Source organism: Equus caballus, chromosome 24 (assembly GCF_041296265.1).
Source record: "Equus caballus isolate H_3958 breed thoroughbred chromosome 24, TB-T2T, whole genome shotgun sequence".
In the NCBI taxonomy this organism is placed as follows: domain Eukaryota; kingdom Metazoa; phylum Chordata; class Mammalia; order Perissodactyla; family Equidae; genus Equus; species Equus caballus.
Genome location: NC_091707.1, coordinates 35882130 through 35900484, shown reverse-complemented (window position 1 = coordinate 35900484; position 18355 = coordinate 35882130). Strand labels below are relative to the sequence as shown.

The 18355-nt window shown below is 47.0% G+C and overlaps 1 protein-coding gene across 6 annotated transcripts in view; it reads right to left on the bottom strand.

Moving 5' to 3' along the window:
• ADCK1 (aarF domain containing kinase 1) overlaps nt 1-10986 on the bottom strand; it is a 138549-nt gene extending 127563 nt beyond the window's left edge. For 2 of the 6 annotated variants that reach the window (XM_023628190.2, XM_070250265.1), the window contains exons 1-4: nt 10858-10973; nt 7734-7908; nt 2712-2857; nt 583-666 (exon numbers count right to left, since the gene is read on the bottom strand). In XM_023628190.2, coding sequence (XP_023483958.1) covers nt 583-666; nt 2712-2846 — 219 coding nt within the window. In that variant the 5' untranslated portion in view covers nt 2847-2857; nt 7734-7908; nt 10858-10973. Of the gene's footprint in view, nt 1-582; nt 667-2711; nt 2858-7733; nt 7909-10857 lie in introns of all 6 variants that reach the window. The other 4 variants (XR_011432267.1, XM_070250264.1, XM_001494170.7 and 1 more) reach the window with 3 other exon arrangements.
• Nucleotides 10987-18355: the final 7369 nt, after the last annotated feature.

The window sequence follows — 18355 nt, the reverse complement described above, 5'->3', positions numbered from 1 at the left end:
TTTGACCCCAAACTCAACTTACATCCACAAAAATGCCCTCTTGCCTGATCCCCCAATTCTCTGGGACATTGAGACATAGCATCAAGATCAACTGGCCTGTTCCAAGTGAGGACAGAACGTGTGGGGTCAACAGCTCCACTCAGAGGCCTACAAGAGGCCCTCATGCAGCCTTCAGAGGACAGGACAGCAATGAACCTCTTTCAGTCGGGTTTTGCCTGACAAAGCAGTTTGGGAGCCAGCTGAGTTATCTCAGGGACAGAGCCTACATCGTTCCTGAGTCATCCCAGACACTCGTGCTCCCCAGAAACACACACTAGCCTCCCCAGCAGCCCCTGGTAGATTCATAACTTCAGTACCACAGGATCCAGCTTGATGTCGGCTTGGCAGCCCAGCTGATCAGCACTAAAACACCCCTAACTGAAGGAGGAGATGGTCCCCTTCCTTCTGTCCAAGCCCCCAGCCTCAATCCCCACATTGCCCCCTGCCCACCTCCAGCTGTACACAGGGAGCTTGCTGGCTTTGCAGCCACTTAGGACTTATCCAGTCCTGGCCCGGCTCAGATGGGTCCCACAGGTCCCTTACCTTGGATCGAAGCTGCAAGTACTCCTCTGAGCCATAGGGGACACTCCTCAGGGAGGTGAGATAGTCATAACTGATGACAGCTGTCTGTTAACCAAGGAAGACAAACGCTTAGCACCCAGATATCAAATATTATTCCCCTGCCCACGCCCTGCAGCTGCAGGCCCCTGACACAGGTGGGTACGGCTTGGGGAGTGGACAGTCCCACTCCTAAGGTAATCTGCCCCCAGATCTTAGCCAGGCTGGCATCTTCCTGGCATTCAGGGCTCTGCACAAAAGCCTCCTCTGCAGAGATCCCCAATCTAAAGTTGATCCCCCCCACCAAGAACACTGAATTATTATCATAACAAACCACCGTCCAAAATTACCTGCCCATTTGTTTCCTTGTATATGGACTGTCTCTACTTTGCTAGAAGGTCAGCTCCATAAGCACAGGGGCTTGTCCCTCCTGTTCATCATCGTACCCTCTGCACCTTTTACAGTGCCAGGCACACAGGTAAATGCTCAGGAAATACTCATTGAATGAATGCTGTTGGATAAACTTATCCTACTTCTCTGTATCACAAATAAACATCTTTTCATATTTATGTTTGCTCTGATAGCACTAAGTTTTCATTCTGGGTCCCTCAGCCAAAACTCCAGGAGAGGGCCCCTCATCCTTAGTGAATCAGAAAATTACAGGCTGTCAGACATCTCAGGCATGGAGGAGCTTGGAGGTTACCCAGCCTAAACCTTCATTTTTAGAATTGAGCAGCTGAGGCCCCTAGAAGTCAAGGGGCTTAGAAGGTTAATGTGGAGAGGAGTTCATTCCTTTGCCTGCACCCCTCAAAGCTTCATTCCATTTGACATGTACTTGTTGAACACAACCACCAGCAAGCCCATCACTGAGCCGTGCACAAAGGCTGATCAAGACCAGAGCCCTTGACCTTTAAAGAAAGCACAGCCTAGTGGATGATTTGTAAAGCATTGGTTAATACCTTCCTCCTCCCTTGCCAACTATTCAAATCTCTAAGGTTCTCAAACTCTGCATCCCCTAGGGCACTCATCCTGACTCCCAAGCCACAGGGCTCGCTCCTGTGTCTGAGGTCCCGTAGCAGTGGTCACCTGAGTCACTCATTTTGACCCATACACAGCTTTAGGGTTTTTTTGACTCATTCACGTGTACACTTCTCAACTGAAAGCTCCTTCAAAGCTGAGTCTACATGGAAGAATTTGTTTCTACCCCTAAAAGCAGATAAGACAATGCTGGGCAAGGCACTCGGTAAACACCCAGGAATCATTTCATATTCCATGGCCTGTTACCTATTTGTCTGTCTTGATGCTATGACTCAGCTGACCACAGGGGACAGGCACCACATCAATGGCCTCCCTCTGAGCCAGGCCAGGGAGAAGACTTGACAATGCTGACTACTAAGGAAATGGTTAGACAACCACTCAAACAGGCTGTGCATCAGAGAATATCTACATCCGGGGGAGGAAAGGACGAGCTCATCCTGCAGCACACCAAGGAGGAAAGAAAGCATGCAGCATGGGGCAATCTACCCACCAACGTGGCAACTATATGGGCATGTCTGGGGGAGCCTCCTTTCGCAGAGTTAAGAGGACACGATCACACCAGAAGGTTCTTCCTGAGCCACTGGAGAAAACCTCCAATGGTCACGAGTCAACTCAGACTCCCAGTTTGGGGATTAGAGGGGATGCCCAAAGTTTTCCGAGACCTAAAGGCTCCGAGTATGAGCCCTGTATCAGAAACTATTCACCGACTGGGGAGAGACCAAGTTTTCCGGTAGAAAAGTCCTGCAATGTCCTCCCTCCACGTGCATTTGCTGAGGAGCACAGTCCTGAATCTGTCACAAAAATAAGATACGGAACCTAAAATGTAAGGTTTCAGAACACAGACCCCAAGCAATCCTGCTCCATTTAACTTCATGGCAGAGGTTGTGCATACAGAAATAGAGGTGCATGAAGGTGCACACCCATGCCTGTGCAACTCTGGAGAGGGAGCTTTGCACATGCAAGGGTACACATGGACCTCCACACACGTGTGCCCAGCGTGTCCATCTGCCACGTGTATGAACACCTGCAAGTAATAATGTAGTTCCTTTGCCATCCCTAAAATGAGAAAAACCTACCGTAGCGACTGCTCTGCCCACCCTGACAGCGCCAAAGTCATTTGGGTCCAAGTACTTGTTGCTGTAGAGGTAGAAGCCCGAGGCGGCAAGAGCCATGCTGGTCCATGAAGCAAGCCTGAGAGCCCTTCTGGCCATGTCCCCGGACCCTGCGGAAGGAAAGCAGGGAAAGAAGAACAGTTGAGTTTCATACTTAGTCAGACGAGGATCCAAACCCAGGCTCTGGCACTTAAGAGACTGTATGACCTGGGGTCATCTCTTTAATCGCCTTGTGCCTCAGTTTCCTCATCTGTAACACAGGATGATACCTACCTCAAAAGTTGTTGGGATAACATGAGATCAAGTATATAAAACACTGAGCATAGTACCTGGCACAAGTCAACTCTCAAAGCCCTTCTTCCTTCAACAGTGCTGGGCACTGCTCAAGGCACTGGGGAGAGTGAACGAGACAAAGCTCTTGCTCATGTGGTGCTTACACTCTAGAGCGGGTGACAGATCATAAGCACATGGACATGTAATATATTAGAATGGCAGCTGCTATTAAGTGCCAAGAAGAAAATCAAAAAGGGAAAGAGGAAGGATGAGGAATATGTGACGAAGGATGCTACTTCAGATTAGTAAAGCAGGAGAATGCAAACCATCGTCACTTGAAACTATTATGATACCACGATGCAGACACAGGCGTCCTTAGGCCTCTCTGCCCAGGTCAGAAGTGGTCAGGCCACAGCAAAAATGGCAGCTGGTCAGAAGCAGCCAGGGAAGCCCTCCATATCTGGCTGGTTTTCAAAATATTTATTTCGGTTAGAGTAGACTGCCCTTGTCTAGGCAGAGCTCCTTGAGAGAGTGACAAAGACTCTGACTTCTTTGTCCACTCACAGTCCTGCAGGGGGCTTTAAGGTTAGGAATTCAGTGTTCACCTGCTGATCTGATCTGTTTAGCCAAACTCATGCCCCTGGTCAGTGGGATCAAGTGGGATCCTGGCTCCCTGATACCTAAAGGCATTCCCCACCCTCCACCAGGTGGCTGCTCATTCATTCTTTTGGGCCTTTGCACCCAATGGACTGCTTCCCCTTCAATTCCTGGGGATTCTGAATCCGACGAAAATCCTTGGCTACAGCTGCAGCTGCCAGGGGAGAAGTCCCACCCAGGAGAAGTGCACCACCAGGCCACCCACAGGTGCAAACCCTGCACAGACAGGGCAGGAAAATTCAGGTCATCACTCCGTTGGCTTGTGCTCTAGGACTCAGTTTGTGGCCATCACCTCCCTTTTCTGTGCCTCTGTTTCCCCTTTGTATGGAAGCTATTGCTACAAACAGCCTTGTCTTCATTTTCTTTAAAGTCTATTTTGACTCAAGCTGCATAATATAGCCACGGATTTTTCTAAGTATCCACAGATAGATTGTTCCGTTATTTTACTTTCAACTTACATTTTATACTGTTTCTCTAAACAGCATATAGTTGTTTTTTTTCTGTTTGCATTTAATATAATAACGTATGTACTTGAATTTAATTTTGCCATCCTCCATGCTTTCTATGTCTCCTACCTGTTCTGTTTCTTTTTCTCTCCTTTCCTGACTCTTTCTGGACTTAACACTTTCTATAATTCGTGTTTTTCTCTTTGTGGTCTTCTTTTCCTAATCCAGCATTTCTAAAGTATGGTCAGAGGAACACCTGCAAAAAATATCAGCCTGGGTGCCATTTCAAAAATGCAGTTTTCTGAAGTCCACCCCCTGACCCACCGAATCACCAACTCTGGGGGTGGGCTCAGGAATCCGCATTCTAATAAGATACTGGGTGATTTTTATGCAAGCTGAACTTTGACAACTACTCTTCTAAATATTTTCTTTTTAATAAGGAGAGGCTTCATGTGTTCAAATTCATCAGTGAAATCATGCCCAAAAAACAAGCCTTCTAAGTTTATCCTACCCACCCCCAACCCCAGGTGACTGCATTCATCCCACAAGGGTGACTGCAAACAATTATTTTTAAATAAATAATTTAAGAAACTCATTTCTTTCCCTAAACACAAATGCTCTGGCCCAACTCCTGGGATTAGTTCCTAACTCTGCCAGAAAGGGGTTTATAAATAAAAAGAATAAATTAAAACCTTGCTTTGTAGCATGCTGTTTACCGTCTTTATATCTTCTTTATTTTATGAAAACCTTCCTTTCACTATCCCTCATTCCTTTCCAACAAGAGAGCACGGTGGTTGAGAACGTGCATTCCAGAGTCCAACGGGCCTGGGTTTGAGTCCCGACACAGTCACTTACACACTGGGCAAGCAGGCTAGCTGCTGACTCTCTCTGAATCTCGTGACTGTGACCTCTCCTATAAAACGGGGATGACGACAGCAGTGCCTACTTGGCGGGGTGGTAAGGAATGAGGAAATCATGCAACATGTTTAGCAAGGTGCCACCTACACAGTAAGAACACAATAGCAACTACTATTATCACCAACACTGTTGTTGTTTTTATTATGATTATTTCTTCACCCAATGCCAGGTTTTGGTAAAGGATCTTATTAGTCCCCTGCCTGTCAGCTCCCAGAGGACTTCTGCATGCCCCACTTCTAAAATCCTGGCAGGCCCCCTAACTCCACCTTTCACCTTGCTCTCTCCACCCTCGACCTTTAGTATTTTCTATCGAGAGGGGTGGCATGCTCAGTTCACCCTCTACCTTGTTTCTGCCAAGACATAGGTTCCCGATCAGACCCAGAAGCAGGCCTTAAATTAGGCTGAGAGCCCTCAGCTCATTCCACACCTTCCTTCTTCAAGATCATCAGTGCAAGAAGGTCTACGAGGGGGGATCCAGGGACCTTCCTGTGGGGCCTGCAGAGAAGCCATGTTAAGAAGGTAGTACGGAGCGACTGGTGGTTAAGAACTCAGCCTCTGGAGACAGGAAGAATCCTGGCTCTATTGCTCACCAGCTGCGTAACCTTGAGCAAGTCACAACCTCTTGGAGCCTCTGGGTAATATCAACAAAAGGGAGCGCCTGATAGTACCTACCTCATAGGGTCGTTGTGAGAACTAAATGAAATGCTGCTTTAACATAGTGCCTAACCTGCTCACCAAACCAGACTTCTTTATTGTTATTTTAAACATCATTTCTTCTCCTCTGAAAAGTTGAAGAGCTTATGGAAAAGAACTCCTAGCACCCAGAGGATCAGGATTTCGCATAACCTTATACAATTAATAAAGGAGGGGAGGGAGGCCATCATACCTTGCCTGAATGACTCAACCATTCCCCATTCCAAACACTTTTCCACATCCCATCCAACCCTCACTCTGCCACTGGAGCTAACAACATCCTAACCCACAAGAGCACTCATATCACTCCTACCTCCCCCCCACCCATCAAAAAGCCCAAATTCTCCACCAAGGCATTCAAGGCCCACCACATTCTCATCTCAACCCACCTGTCTAACTTCATCTCCCAAAAGATTCCTCCCCACTAAACCCATTATTATTTCTCTATGAAGCCGATCACTCAGAATGTGTTGCTCTTTCCTCTTTGGTCTTATTATGCACTGCCTTTATCTCTAATGATCTGGTCCTACATTTGCCTCTTCCACTAAAGGCAAAGGGTCGAGTTTGCTAATAAATAAATGAGTAAATAAGTCTGCTAATAAATAGATGATTGAATGAATGCATGAGTGAATTTTCCCCAGTCTATTCTCAACATGGAAACTTAAGTCCAACTACGCAGCCCTCAGCTCTAAACTCTCCAGGCTCCCACCTCACTCAGATGAAGAGCCAAGGCTTTGGCATGGCCTATGGGGCTCTACCTGATCTGACTCCCAATTCCCTCCAGGCTCTCAGGCCTTTCCACTTTCTCCAGTGGCACTGGCCTCCTTGCTATTCCTCAAACATGCCAGGCACGGTCCAGCCTCTAGCTTTTGCACTTGCTGTTCTCCCTACTTATAACATGGGTCAGCAAACTATTTCTGTAAAGGGCCATACAGTAGATATTTTTGGCTTCAAAGGCCAAACGTCTCTGTCGCAACAACTCAACTGTATTGTTGCGCAAAGCAAATAGCAGCCACAGACAAGATATAAAGTCTTCGGTGTGGCCTGGCCTGTCTGGCCCTCAAGCCATAGTTTACCCAACCCTGGCTTAGCACACAGTAGGTGCTCCAAAAGTATTTATGGAATGAATGAATCAATGAATGGATAAACTGTACCCCATGAGGCCTGTGCAGAGCCAGTAACAGCACAGGTCTCCAGGGGAGAATCACATACCCAGGGCTGACAATTCAACAGCCATCCTGCCCAGTCACCCCCAGCACCACCTCCCAGCCCTTGCCTCCTCTAAACCCCATCCTCCTGGTGCACCATCGCTAGTCTTGAGACCACCTCTGAGTCGGGAAGCAGCAGCGAAGCGGACATAACTCCCAAGACCCAGTTTTCATGCAAATGTCCTCAATAATAAAAGAGGTGGAAATTGAAAAACACCAAATAGTTGATATAGGAGCCAAACTGTATCTAAATAGACTGGAGGCCGGAGTTTTCCATAAGGTGTCACCGAGTCTTTAACATGCAAATGAGTTGCTTCCCTCCGGGTATTTTAAAAGACCCTGCCAGCCGTGAAATATGTCTGTCGATGAAAAACACCTTTCGTTATTAAATCCTTTGCTAATGAATCACCTGCCCTGTTCTGTTTACTTGTCTTTTTGACTTTCACCTGAGTTACCTCTCATAAGAGCACATTTGGGGGGGGGGGGGAGGTAGTGTCTGAGGCCACCAAGATCCTAAAACCTAATAATTAGGTAATAATATTAGCAATAACTAACCTTTACAAAGCCCTTTGCACTCATCATCTCATTAGATGGTCCACACAACCCAGAGAAGTAAACAAATATTGTTACCATCCCCAGGTATAAAGGAGGAACCAAGGATCAGAGAGGGTGAGTGGTTTGCCCCAGGTGACCAGATAATAAATGGCAGAATAAGAGCTAGGACCCTTCTCTTTACGGTACACGTTCTCCTTGACAGGGACTCAAAGACCTCCGATCACCAACATTCTTACCTCCATTTACAAGTAACCAGATCAATCACTGTGGGCAGGGACCAGATTTCTGACCCTTTCCCCACTCCACCTCAAAGAGTGCCAGGCATGTAGAAGATGCTGCTTGGAGTCCTGGAAATCAACAGCGTGTCACAAGATCAACCAGTGCACCTCACCAGAAACAACCGATTCCAGTCTGTGAAACATTCAGGAGAGCTGTGTTATTGTCAGGTCAATTGAAATCCATCTCCCTGGACCTCAGGAAACACCCCAGCAGGTCATGAAACAAGGCAACAGGAGAGTCTGGAAAGTTCTACAAATGTGAAGTTGATGGTAAAACAAAAGTTCCATCCCCTGGATACAACTAAATGGGGAACCAAGCACATACCCTTCACAGAGGGTTTCGCCTTCTCAGTTACCACCCATTGGCAGCCTCCTCCCCATGCCACATTCCAGGACAATAAGCCTAGAAGCAGCTCTCCCAGCTTGGCACACAGATGAGAATGGCCACAGAGGAAAGTGTGGGGGATCAAAATTGGCCACCCCAAAATGTGTCTCTTTGCCTTGATAGAACAAAAGACTGAAAGAAACTTTGATCTTCCTCCTAACTGCCTAAAAGAATTTAAGATAGAAAGTCTGTCCCCAGGACAGGCCATCACCATAGATAACTCTGGGTATCCGTAGACTGTGATGGTCCTCACTAAGCCCATTCTTATCAAAGTTCTGTTCACCAAACATTTGTTTTTCCATCTCCATGTGAATTGCCTTCCTCCCCTTTGAAGTTCCAAACCACTACCACAACATCCTCCTTTGTCTTTAGCTGAAGATGATATTTAAGCTGGCAGCTCGGCCATTCTGAGAAGTTACCCAGTTTTCCTGGGTTTCTCCCACGTACACACATTACAAAGCTTTGTTTGATTTTCTCCTGTTATTCTGTCTCATGTCAATTTAATCTGTAGCCCAGCCAAAAGGACCTAGAGTGGATAGAGGAATTTTCTTCCTCCCCTACAAAAGGAACTTAGGGCTCTAATTCCACTAATCTCATAAAGTGACCACAGCCTCCTCCCATTTCCTAGAGAGACTATTAGACAAATGAGCATTATTTCATCTGGTCTGCTCCCAAGGCTGGAAAAGATCCAATAATGCCCTTGGAGACAGTGATCAGGTGTTCAAGGAAACCCGGCTACTGATGTGGATAAAAAGCAAACACAATGAATGATACCATCATGTCTGAAGTCTGGAAAGATGCTGAGTCAATGCCTAGGGACCACCCAGTTGGCCTGAGCAGTCTTAGGACCTGCCCTGCCCTACAGAGAACCATGTAGTCCAAATGTAATCACACTCCTTTTCCTAGTATTTGATGCACAGAAGGTGCTTGAATCAATATTGATTAAATAAAGGAAGCTGACTGATGCCAAGATCCCAAAGTAGACGGGGAAAATAAATCTCACTCAGGCAAGGAAGAGAAATTCTCCACGCAGCGTCCTGGGAGAGGGGGACGCGGGGAGAACATGGAAAGCCAAGTGCAAAGAGCGAGCCGCAGTAAGAGAAGAAAAGTAAGTGAGCTTCCAGTAGGAGAGGTACAGTGCCAAGTGCGGAAACATCTCATGTAACTGGCACAGCGACATTCTGAGGTGCATACTCTTAGAGCTTCATTCTACAGATAAGGAAGTCGAGTTTCAGAAAAGGTAAGAAACTTGGCCAGGAAGCTAGTAAGTGATGGAGCCAGAACTTGAATACAAGTGTGTCTGCTCCAACCAAGAGAGCACAGAGCGGGCGAGAAGAGGCTTGCTGGGCCCTGAGGTGGGTCACTAGAGTCCCTCTGACATGGAAATCTAAACCCAGGAGGTTTATTCAGTGAGCTGGGGGGGAGGGAAGCAGGAGGGAATGGATGTCTGAACCAAGCACTGTTCTTATTTTACAGGCCCTTTGTCTGACAAGAAAATAAGTGTGTATCAGAAGGGAATAAAAAGTAAACTCTCCCAGCAGAGGTCAAATATTACATCTGTGAGGACTGAGGGCTGTTGAGAAATGGCCAAGCAAATAGTGACACAATAAGACAGAATATGATGTAATCCAGGAAAAGTGACACAAGTGCAGACGACATGAAAATCTGTATATAAAGTAATGTGGGGGGAATTAACAGTGTACAAAGTAAGATGCACATGTTTACAATAACACCAAAAGTTAAAATGGCAAACAAGGACAGAAAGGCCCATAAGCAGGAGTAAAGAGTTGGTGCTTTAATTCACAGGATTTTTTCCTATAAAACAGTAGTTCTCAAAAGTATGTCCCCAGACCAGTAGCATCCTCACCTCCTGGGAACATGCTAGGAATGCAAATTCTTGCTGCGCACCACAGACCTACTGAGTCAGGCACTTTGGTGATGGGGTCCAGCATTGTGTATTGTAACAAGCCCTCCAGATGATTCTGATGCACGCTAAAGTTTGAGAACTACCGCAGTAAGAGAATGCTTAAAGAAAATGTATGAAGACACAAAGTCTAATTCACTTTCAAATATTTCTTGAGTGCCCACTAAGCGCCAAGCATCATGGAGGTGATCAATAAATACTTGTTGACTTGCATGACCTCCTAGTTAATGGAAAGTAAATGCCACTGAACCTGGGGATAGCGGTGTACTAGGTGTCTTCTAAAGGCTGCTCCCCATACACGGGCTGTCATCAGCACTAAGGGCCCTACAAGGCGCTGGAGTTAAGGGCCGCTCTGGGGCACGCCGCACGTCCAGGCCGAGGGCCGGGATATCTGTGTCGCCCCCAGCTCTTGCCCAGACCATGCTCCAGCCCCAGCCGCCTGCGTCTGGAGCCCACAGACCACCTAGGGGGTGAGGACATCTGGGTGAACCCTCCTCCAGCTCCGCGCCACCGAAGTAGCCAGTCCACGCTTCCGCCCACAAGCCAGGCTGGAGAGTCACCGCCGGGGGGCGGGGCACTGCCAGTCACCCAAACCACGTGACCGCGCGCTGGGCCCCGGGTGACAAGGTCACTGGCGGGGGGGGTTCTCTCCTAGCGGCCCGAGCAGAGGCGGGCGCCCAGAGTGTCCACACTGGCTCCCCTGCGCTCCACAAGCCGTGCGGCCCTGGGTGCCCGGGCTCTGCGCCGGCCTCCGAGGGGCTGCCCCTACTCACCCCGAGGGAAGCAGAGCCGCGGCGCCGGGCTTCCTGCCGCAGCCGGGCGGCCTGGGTTCGCAGGGAACCTGGCTCTCCTCCACCCTCTGATTGCGCTCAGTTGAGCCGAGGCGCCGCGCGGCCTGCCGGGACTTGTAGTCCTTCCTGGTTCCCTAAGCTGAGACGACTCGGGCCAAAGAACCACCGCGGTCCCCCTGGGCAGCTCCACTGGCAGGAGACAGAGGGATCACAGACGCTTTACCTGTCAGATGGCCCGGGCTGCGGACACAGAATCCTCCTGAAAACTTGTTTTCAAAAGGCTTTCCAAGAGGTCATAGATTTCGCTTTCAGTGGAGGATGGAGTTGCGGGTTTGTGTATTTTAAATAAGGTATTAGGACAAGTAGACAAGGAAGAAATTTACTGACAGTTGCTGAATGGTAAGAACGTGCTGATTAATCTTAGTTATCTTTGGCCCCGTTTCACTCATGCATTGACCTCTGTTTATCGACTGTTTGTTTATACCATATTCTTCGGAGACATTCATCAGATGTTCATTCATTCTACAAACATCTCTTGACCTACTTCCCGGGGAACAGACATGGAGTGGGGGATTCATCTACAATTCAATACAATTCCAATCAAATTTCCAACAGGATTTTTTCTGGACCTTCACGTGCTAATCTAAAATTAATATGCAAAAACGAAAGACAAAGCAGAGCCAAAACACTCTTGAAAAAGAGTAACATGTTTCAAGGACTTGCCCTTCCATATATCGACATTTATTATAAAGCTATAAAAATTAAGACCATGTGGTATTAGTATAGGGATAGGCAGAAGGGGAAAATGAAACAGCCTAGAAAGCCCAGAAACAGATCCAGGTGTTAGTGCAATCTTGATATATGACAGAGCTGGCACTATAGACCAATCAGGAAAGACAGATTATTCAGTAGATAAGTTAGCACAATAGTTATCTGTTGGAACCCTAAGCACTCCACACACAAAAACTAATTCCAGGTAGATTAAAGATATTAAAAGGAAAAAGCAAAATCAGAACTTTCGAAAAAAATAAAGGAAAACATCCCAGGAACTCAGGGTAGGGTTTATTAAATGACATAAGCACGAACAAAACTTTGATAAATTTGGACTACATTAAATTTAAGAGCATCTCATCCAAAGGCATAAAGAAAGAGAAAAGACAAGCCACAAACTGGGAGTAGACCATTGTAGGATAGCGAGAGCAGTAGTATAGAGTTGCATAATGCATCCCCCACCATCTCAAGTTTGCAACGTATAAGTGTTAAGGTAAGAAAATGTATAATTTCCAAGTGATGTGAGAAGTGTTAGGTTAGAGATATGAACAAAGAGGTATAGGATCCCAAAGAAGGGAGCATTCGTTTTGCCCGGGAGATTTTGAAATGCTCGGTAAACCAAGAACTGACTCGTAGGCTGGCAATTAAAGGTGGAATAGGGGCTCCTCAGGAGAATGGTGTTGGGGAGCAGCCTGGGCACAGGAAAAGTAAAATAAGAAAGCATAAAGATGCGATGGAATACAGTAAAACATATAAAGATATTTAAGTTAAAAATGGAAAATGTAGCACGAGAGAGAGTAAATATATTAAAAACTTAATATGGTTACTCTAATTGAACCTCAAGTTTAACTATGAAATTGTTACTAGCAGGCTGGCAGTTAACCCTGGGGAATGGGAATGGGGGAGGTGGGGCTAAAGTACTTTCAGTTTACACTCTATGCCCTTTTGTAATACTTGAAGTTTTTAATAATGAATGCTTGTGTAACTTTTATAATTTAAAAAAAAATTTTTTTTGAGGAAGATTAGCCCTGAGCTAACTGCTGCCAATCCTCCTCTTTTTTCTGAGGAAGACTGGCCCTGAGCTAACATCCATGCCCATCTTCCTCTACTTTATATGTGGGACGCCTACCACAGCATGACCTGACAAGCGGTGCCATGTCTGCACCCGGGATCTGAACTGGTGAACCCCGGGCCACCAAAGTGGAACATGTGAACTTAACCACTGCACCATGGGGCTGGCCCCACTAAAATATAATTATTTTAAAATTTTTTGAATTTTAATTTAGCAAGACTTCCAATTCAATATGGTATGTTGAGTATACTCACTTAAATCTACTCCTTCCTGAAATCCCACAAAAATGACAGGAAAGGAATCAAAAAGGCATAAAACCCAAAACAAGCAAGTAAATGGCAGATAGGTGAAATCAAAAAATAAATGTGGGAAGCTCCAAAGCAGACAGGGAAATGAGGTCAGCCCCAGAAATTCTGATGTTAGAGTCTAGTCTGGGGTCTGGATCGCCATAATTCTTAGAAAGCTCCCCCGGTGATTTTCATGGGCAGCTTCGAGGCAAGGCTGTCAAGGAAGCAGCTGGTGTAGTAAAAAGTGGGTGGATTGAGAGCAGCGGTTCTCAGCCGCGTTAGAATCACCTGGAGAGCTTTAACAATCCTCCCCAGCTGCACCCTGGACTTCTTCAATCCATTTTCTGGGGCGGGACCCAGATGTAAGTATTTTTCTAGAGCTCCCCAGAGGATTTCAACGCACAGCCAAGGTTAAACACCACTTGAACTCTGTGACTTAAAGCAAGTTTTCCAGGCCAGCCCCCGTGGCCTAGTGGTTAAGTTCAGCGCACTCTAATTCAGCGGCCTGAGTTCAGTTCCTGGGTGTAGACTTACACCATCTGTCTGTCAGTGGCCCTGCTATGGCAGCAGCCCATATACAAAAAGAGGAAGATTGGCAACAGACGTTAGCTTCAAGGGAAATCTTTCTCAGCCAAAAAAAAACGCGAGTTTTCTAATTTGGCAAAGATTTAATTTCCTTCTTGGTAAGATGGTAGGTTCCTTCTTGATGGAAGGTATTAACTATTATCTGTCCTACATTCCTCAGAGGACCTTGTGAGGATCGAGTGAGATGGTGTGTGTGCTTTGGAAACTGAATATTGCTGTACAGATGTGTCCCATCACACTGAGAAGAAAATCCAAACTCTTTACCCAACCCCCCCAGCTTCCCATGGCCTGTTCCCACTCTTTCTGTCTCCAGCCTAATTTCCCACCCCTCTCTCACTCCACTCCAGCCATACCAGCTTCCTTTCTGTTCTTCAACCTGCCAAGCTGGCCACTGCTTTAAGGCCCTTACACTTGCTGTTCTCCCATAACTTCAAAGGTCTGCTCTGTCCTGGCAATCTGTTCCAATGTCACCCCTCCAAAGAGGCCACCCCTGGTCACCCTTATCTAACCACCACCACCTCCCTGAGACACCCTCTATTCCCTTACACTGCTTTGTTACAATACTCTTTAATACTTGAAATTGTATCCTTCACTTGTTTAGATGGCTTTAATCTGTCTCCTCCACTAGAATATAAGCTCTGTGAGAGTAGGAGTTTAGATCCACAGTACCTGGCACACAGTGGGTATTAGGTGCTGGGGATATAATGGTGAACAAAACAGGTGAGGTCCCCGGCCTTGCAGAGTGTCATTTGGCTGGGATGGGGGGAAGAGAGAGGCAAGAGACAAGCAAAGAAATAACAGCAGAGTTGCATGATGTAATGAACCCTGTGAAGGGAAGAAGCAGTGGGGTGTGGTAAAGAGTAACTGGATAGAGGTAGGAGATATCATCTTTGGATGGAGTGATCAGACAAGGTTTCTTTGAGCTAGCTGCAACCTGATGCGTGAGGAAGTGAGCCAAGGGGAAGATGAGGAAGTATGTTCCAAGCAGAGGGAACAGCAAGTGCAAAGCCCAGGGGTAGGAAAGAACTTAGTGTGTTTGAGGAATAGAAAGGAACCCAGTGTAAGTGAAGCAGAGAGAACGGTGTGGAAGGAGGTAGGAGAAGCTAGTCGGGACTGAGCCGTTGGAGGGCTCAGCGGTTTAGATTTTAGTCCGAGTGCACCAGGAAGCCATTGAAGAGTTTTAAATTGAAGTGGGATATGACTGGAGAAGCTAAATAGAAAAGGCACTGAGCAACCAAAGCCACAAAGGGAAGCAACTAAATTATTTCAGAATCTGCCAGTGTCCCAGTTGCATTTCTGGGGCAGCAAGGCCTGGGGTTGATAAGTTGAGTATTTAAAATGCTGTCCAAAAAGGGGTTCCATGCCGGATGCTGTGTGCCTTGTGCCATAAGTGGACCATCTGGGGGGATCATCACACAGCAGCCAACCAGAGGAAAAGCAAGAGAAGCCAAAGCTCGAGCTTCTTCCTTAAGCCAATGAGAAAAGATCACTGCAAAGGGAGTAATAAGGAGACTGTGTTCTGTGCAGGAGCAAGAAGCCTTAGGGCCTGTAGTAGTAGAAGCAGGAAAGCCACATTTGGATCCAAGCAGCATCCTAAAGGTGAGCAACACCCTGCAGGGATCCCATCCACACAAGCAGCCCCAGAAGTAAGCAGCAGCTAGAGGGCTGAAGCCTGTGTTAGCACTCGCCCAGGACAGATTATTCCAGCAGGATGAAGGCATCAATCCAGATCCAGGGCCAGAAGGTCAGGGTCCAGCTACCCCAGAGGGCAGTTTCGCATTTGCCTGAGGATCTGCAGGCGAGTGCACACACCATATCCATTTGCGGGCTGTTGGGGCACTTCTCCCTAGCCCAGCTCTCACTGGGCTGCAGGAACACCATTCCCACACTGGGCCCCTTTAGACCTGGGGCGGTAATGGCTTCCTGCTATGCTAGAGCCCAGCTCCTTCCCCACTGCTTGTTGGTTCCCTTAACTGCCCACGCCTCCTCTAAACAGTCCACTCATTCAACACTCTGCATTTAAACCCTTGAACGTGACATCTGTTCCCCGCAGGACCCTGACTGCTGCAGCCACCTTGGTGGTTAGGTGGCTTTCCTCGTTGTCACTGCTACCATGACATTGGAAATCTCTCCACGTATTATGAACCAACACAGGAATCCAGACCTCCTTTCAAAGTCCTGCAGTCCTCCCCACCAAGCCCTACAACTAGCAGGGGACCTAGAAATAGACACTTTGCAGCGGAGGGAGCCAGATTCTCCAGTTTTCCCTTAATGGTAGGAGCATCAACACCAACGTTCTATTAGTCAAAATCTCTAAAAACTCTCAGCCTCTTCTGAAAGAGGCAACATGGAGTCTGACAGACCTGGGTTTGAATCCTGGCTCCGCTACTTACTGACTGTGAGACCTTCCAGTTCCTCAGATTCCTCATGTATAAATAATAATAATAATGTGGAATAGTAATATCTGCCTCTCACACTTGCCGTAAGGATTGAATAAGACAACCTATGCGAGGGCTTAGTACATGCCTGGCACATCCTAAATAGATGCTCAGTAAATGTTAATTCCCTTCTCTATCAGGCAACTGGCAGGAGGAGAGGAGAAGCTATGAGAACAGTTAGAAGAGGTAAAGAGGCTTCTCCAGAAATGCCATACCACCTCCTTCAGTTCTCCAGTGGAGTAGCCACCGGCTGGTATAACAATGGACCAAGGCAGAAAAAAAAGAAAAGAACAACTCATCAGAAACCAGGCTTTTGTCAGAAAGAAAAAAGAAAAAACAATGCTCAAACCCAACTGCAGCAAGCAATTAGGGAACAATAGCTAAATACTTTCTATAATTAGAGAGAGAAACTGTCGCAAGTGATCAGAGCGCCTTTGTCTGCACTGACCCTCAACACCCAGAGAAGATCTTGGCTCATGTGAGATGGAGACTGGGGAATCTTTGTGTCTTTTTTAGTTTTCTTGAGAAATTAAATTTCACACCACCCTTCTGTTGCCAAGAAAGAAGAGCAGAGGAGGCAGCGAGGACCCTCTCACCAGAAAAGAAAGGCAATTGGAAATGTGACTCATGTCGAGGGCTAATTCAATCCTGAAAGAGGAAAGGGTCTTACAGCTTCCCCGCAGAGCTCCTGACACCCTGGTCCTACTCTGCTGATGGCGCAGGTGGGTGGGTTGGCATTTTTGGAGGAACAGGGGTTTGAAATCCACTTATCACATCCCTTTTGCCAAAATGTGAGGAGGAGCAAATTCTTATCTTTAACAATGGATATTCTGGACAAAAGCAAAGGAGAGGATATGCCCACAAACTTTAGTGCTACAGAATTGCTCTCTTGGTCTTGACACAAGGACCAAGCTAGATTCCTTGCCCCACATCTCTATGCCTGCCCAGGTCCTGCTCTTCTCCCAAGCCCCCAGCTTCCAAACTCTGGTCACCTTTTTCTCTTCATTCTCCTCAGTTCCTCATCGCTAACTCAGCCTATTGATACTTCCTTCTACATACACTCCCATCTTTTCCTTCCTCCCCATTCCTACCACACAAGCACTGTCAAGCTCCCCACGCATCCCATATCTAGACTTTTCTGCAGACTTCCATCTGGTCCCCTTCCTCCAGAAGCCTACGCTTCAAAGACATTCCTCAAAACACCACCTCAAACGCTCCATTCACTATGCCATTCTCTATGCTGAGACTGAGACTACACTGAAACTATGGTACAAGTGCCCATGAAGGTACAGTGGATAATTTTAGGTGACGTAGTACACCAAGTTATTGTCCTGCTGAGGCCCCCGTACCAGGCCAGTACCCCCATCACTCTGCTACTATGAGTGTTGGCTGCTAACAGCTCGAAACTGCCCCATTCTCTGGAAAATTGACAGAGCTGAAGGGAGCTGCCTCATTAGGAAATGTCTGGAAGGTTACACCCTCACACAGTCCCATATCATGCTTTCAGGAAGGTATTCTGTTCTTGTTTTTTTGTTTTATTTATTTATTTATTGGAGGAAGATTATCCCTGAGCTAACATCTGCTGCCAATCCTCCTCTTTTTCCTGAGGAAGACTGGCCCTGAGCTAACATCTGTGCCCATCATCCTCCACTTCATATGTGGGACGCCTACCACAGCATGGCTTGCTAAGTGGTGCCATGTCCGCACCTGGGATCCAAACCGGCGAACCCCGGACCGCCAAAGCAGAACATGTGCACTTAACCACTGGGCCACAAGCCGGTCCCAAGGTATTCTGTTCCTAAATGCTGGGTTGCTACAAACTGTTTCTTTGGGAGAAACCCAGGTCAGTCTTGGAAAGTCTCGAACACCTGCAGTTCAGTTCTGTGAGAAGGCCACAGAGACCTAGGTGTCTCCCACTGCCTTCCTGGAAGGAACAGCTATAGTGTCTGCTATGCTCCAGGTACTGAGCCACTATTAAGCACCAGGCCTTGTTTTGAGGATACTGACATAAATAAGATGATGTTCTTACCCTGCTGAGAAGCCCATAGCCTGGTGGGAGACAGATTATTATTTTTTTAATTTTACAATCAGTTTTAAAAGTGCTCTATGGACGTGTGTAAAGCAATACTGGGGGGAGGGGAGAGCTCCTCTGTTCCTGTTGCAGTGGAACATAATGGAGTTCAGGATTCAGCAGCTGGTTTCCAGTGTGGACCCTCCCACTTATTAGCTGAGAGACCCCAGGCGTGTCATCGATGGTGTGTGCTGGCAAAAAAGAGCGACTGAAATGCCCTTTAGAATACATCAACTTAATGGACATTGTCTCTGGG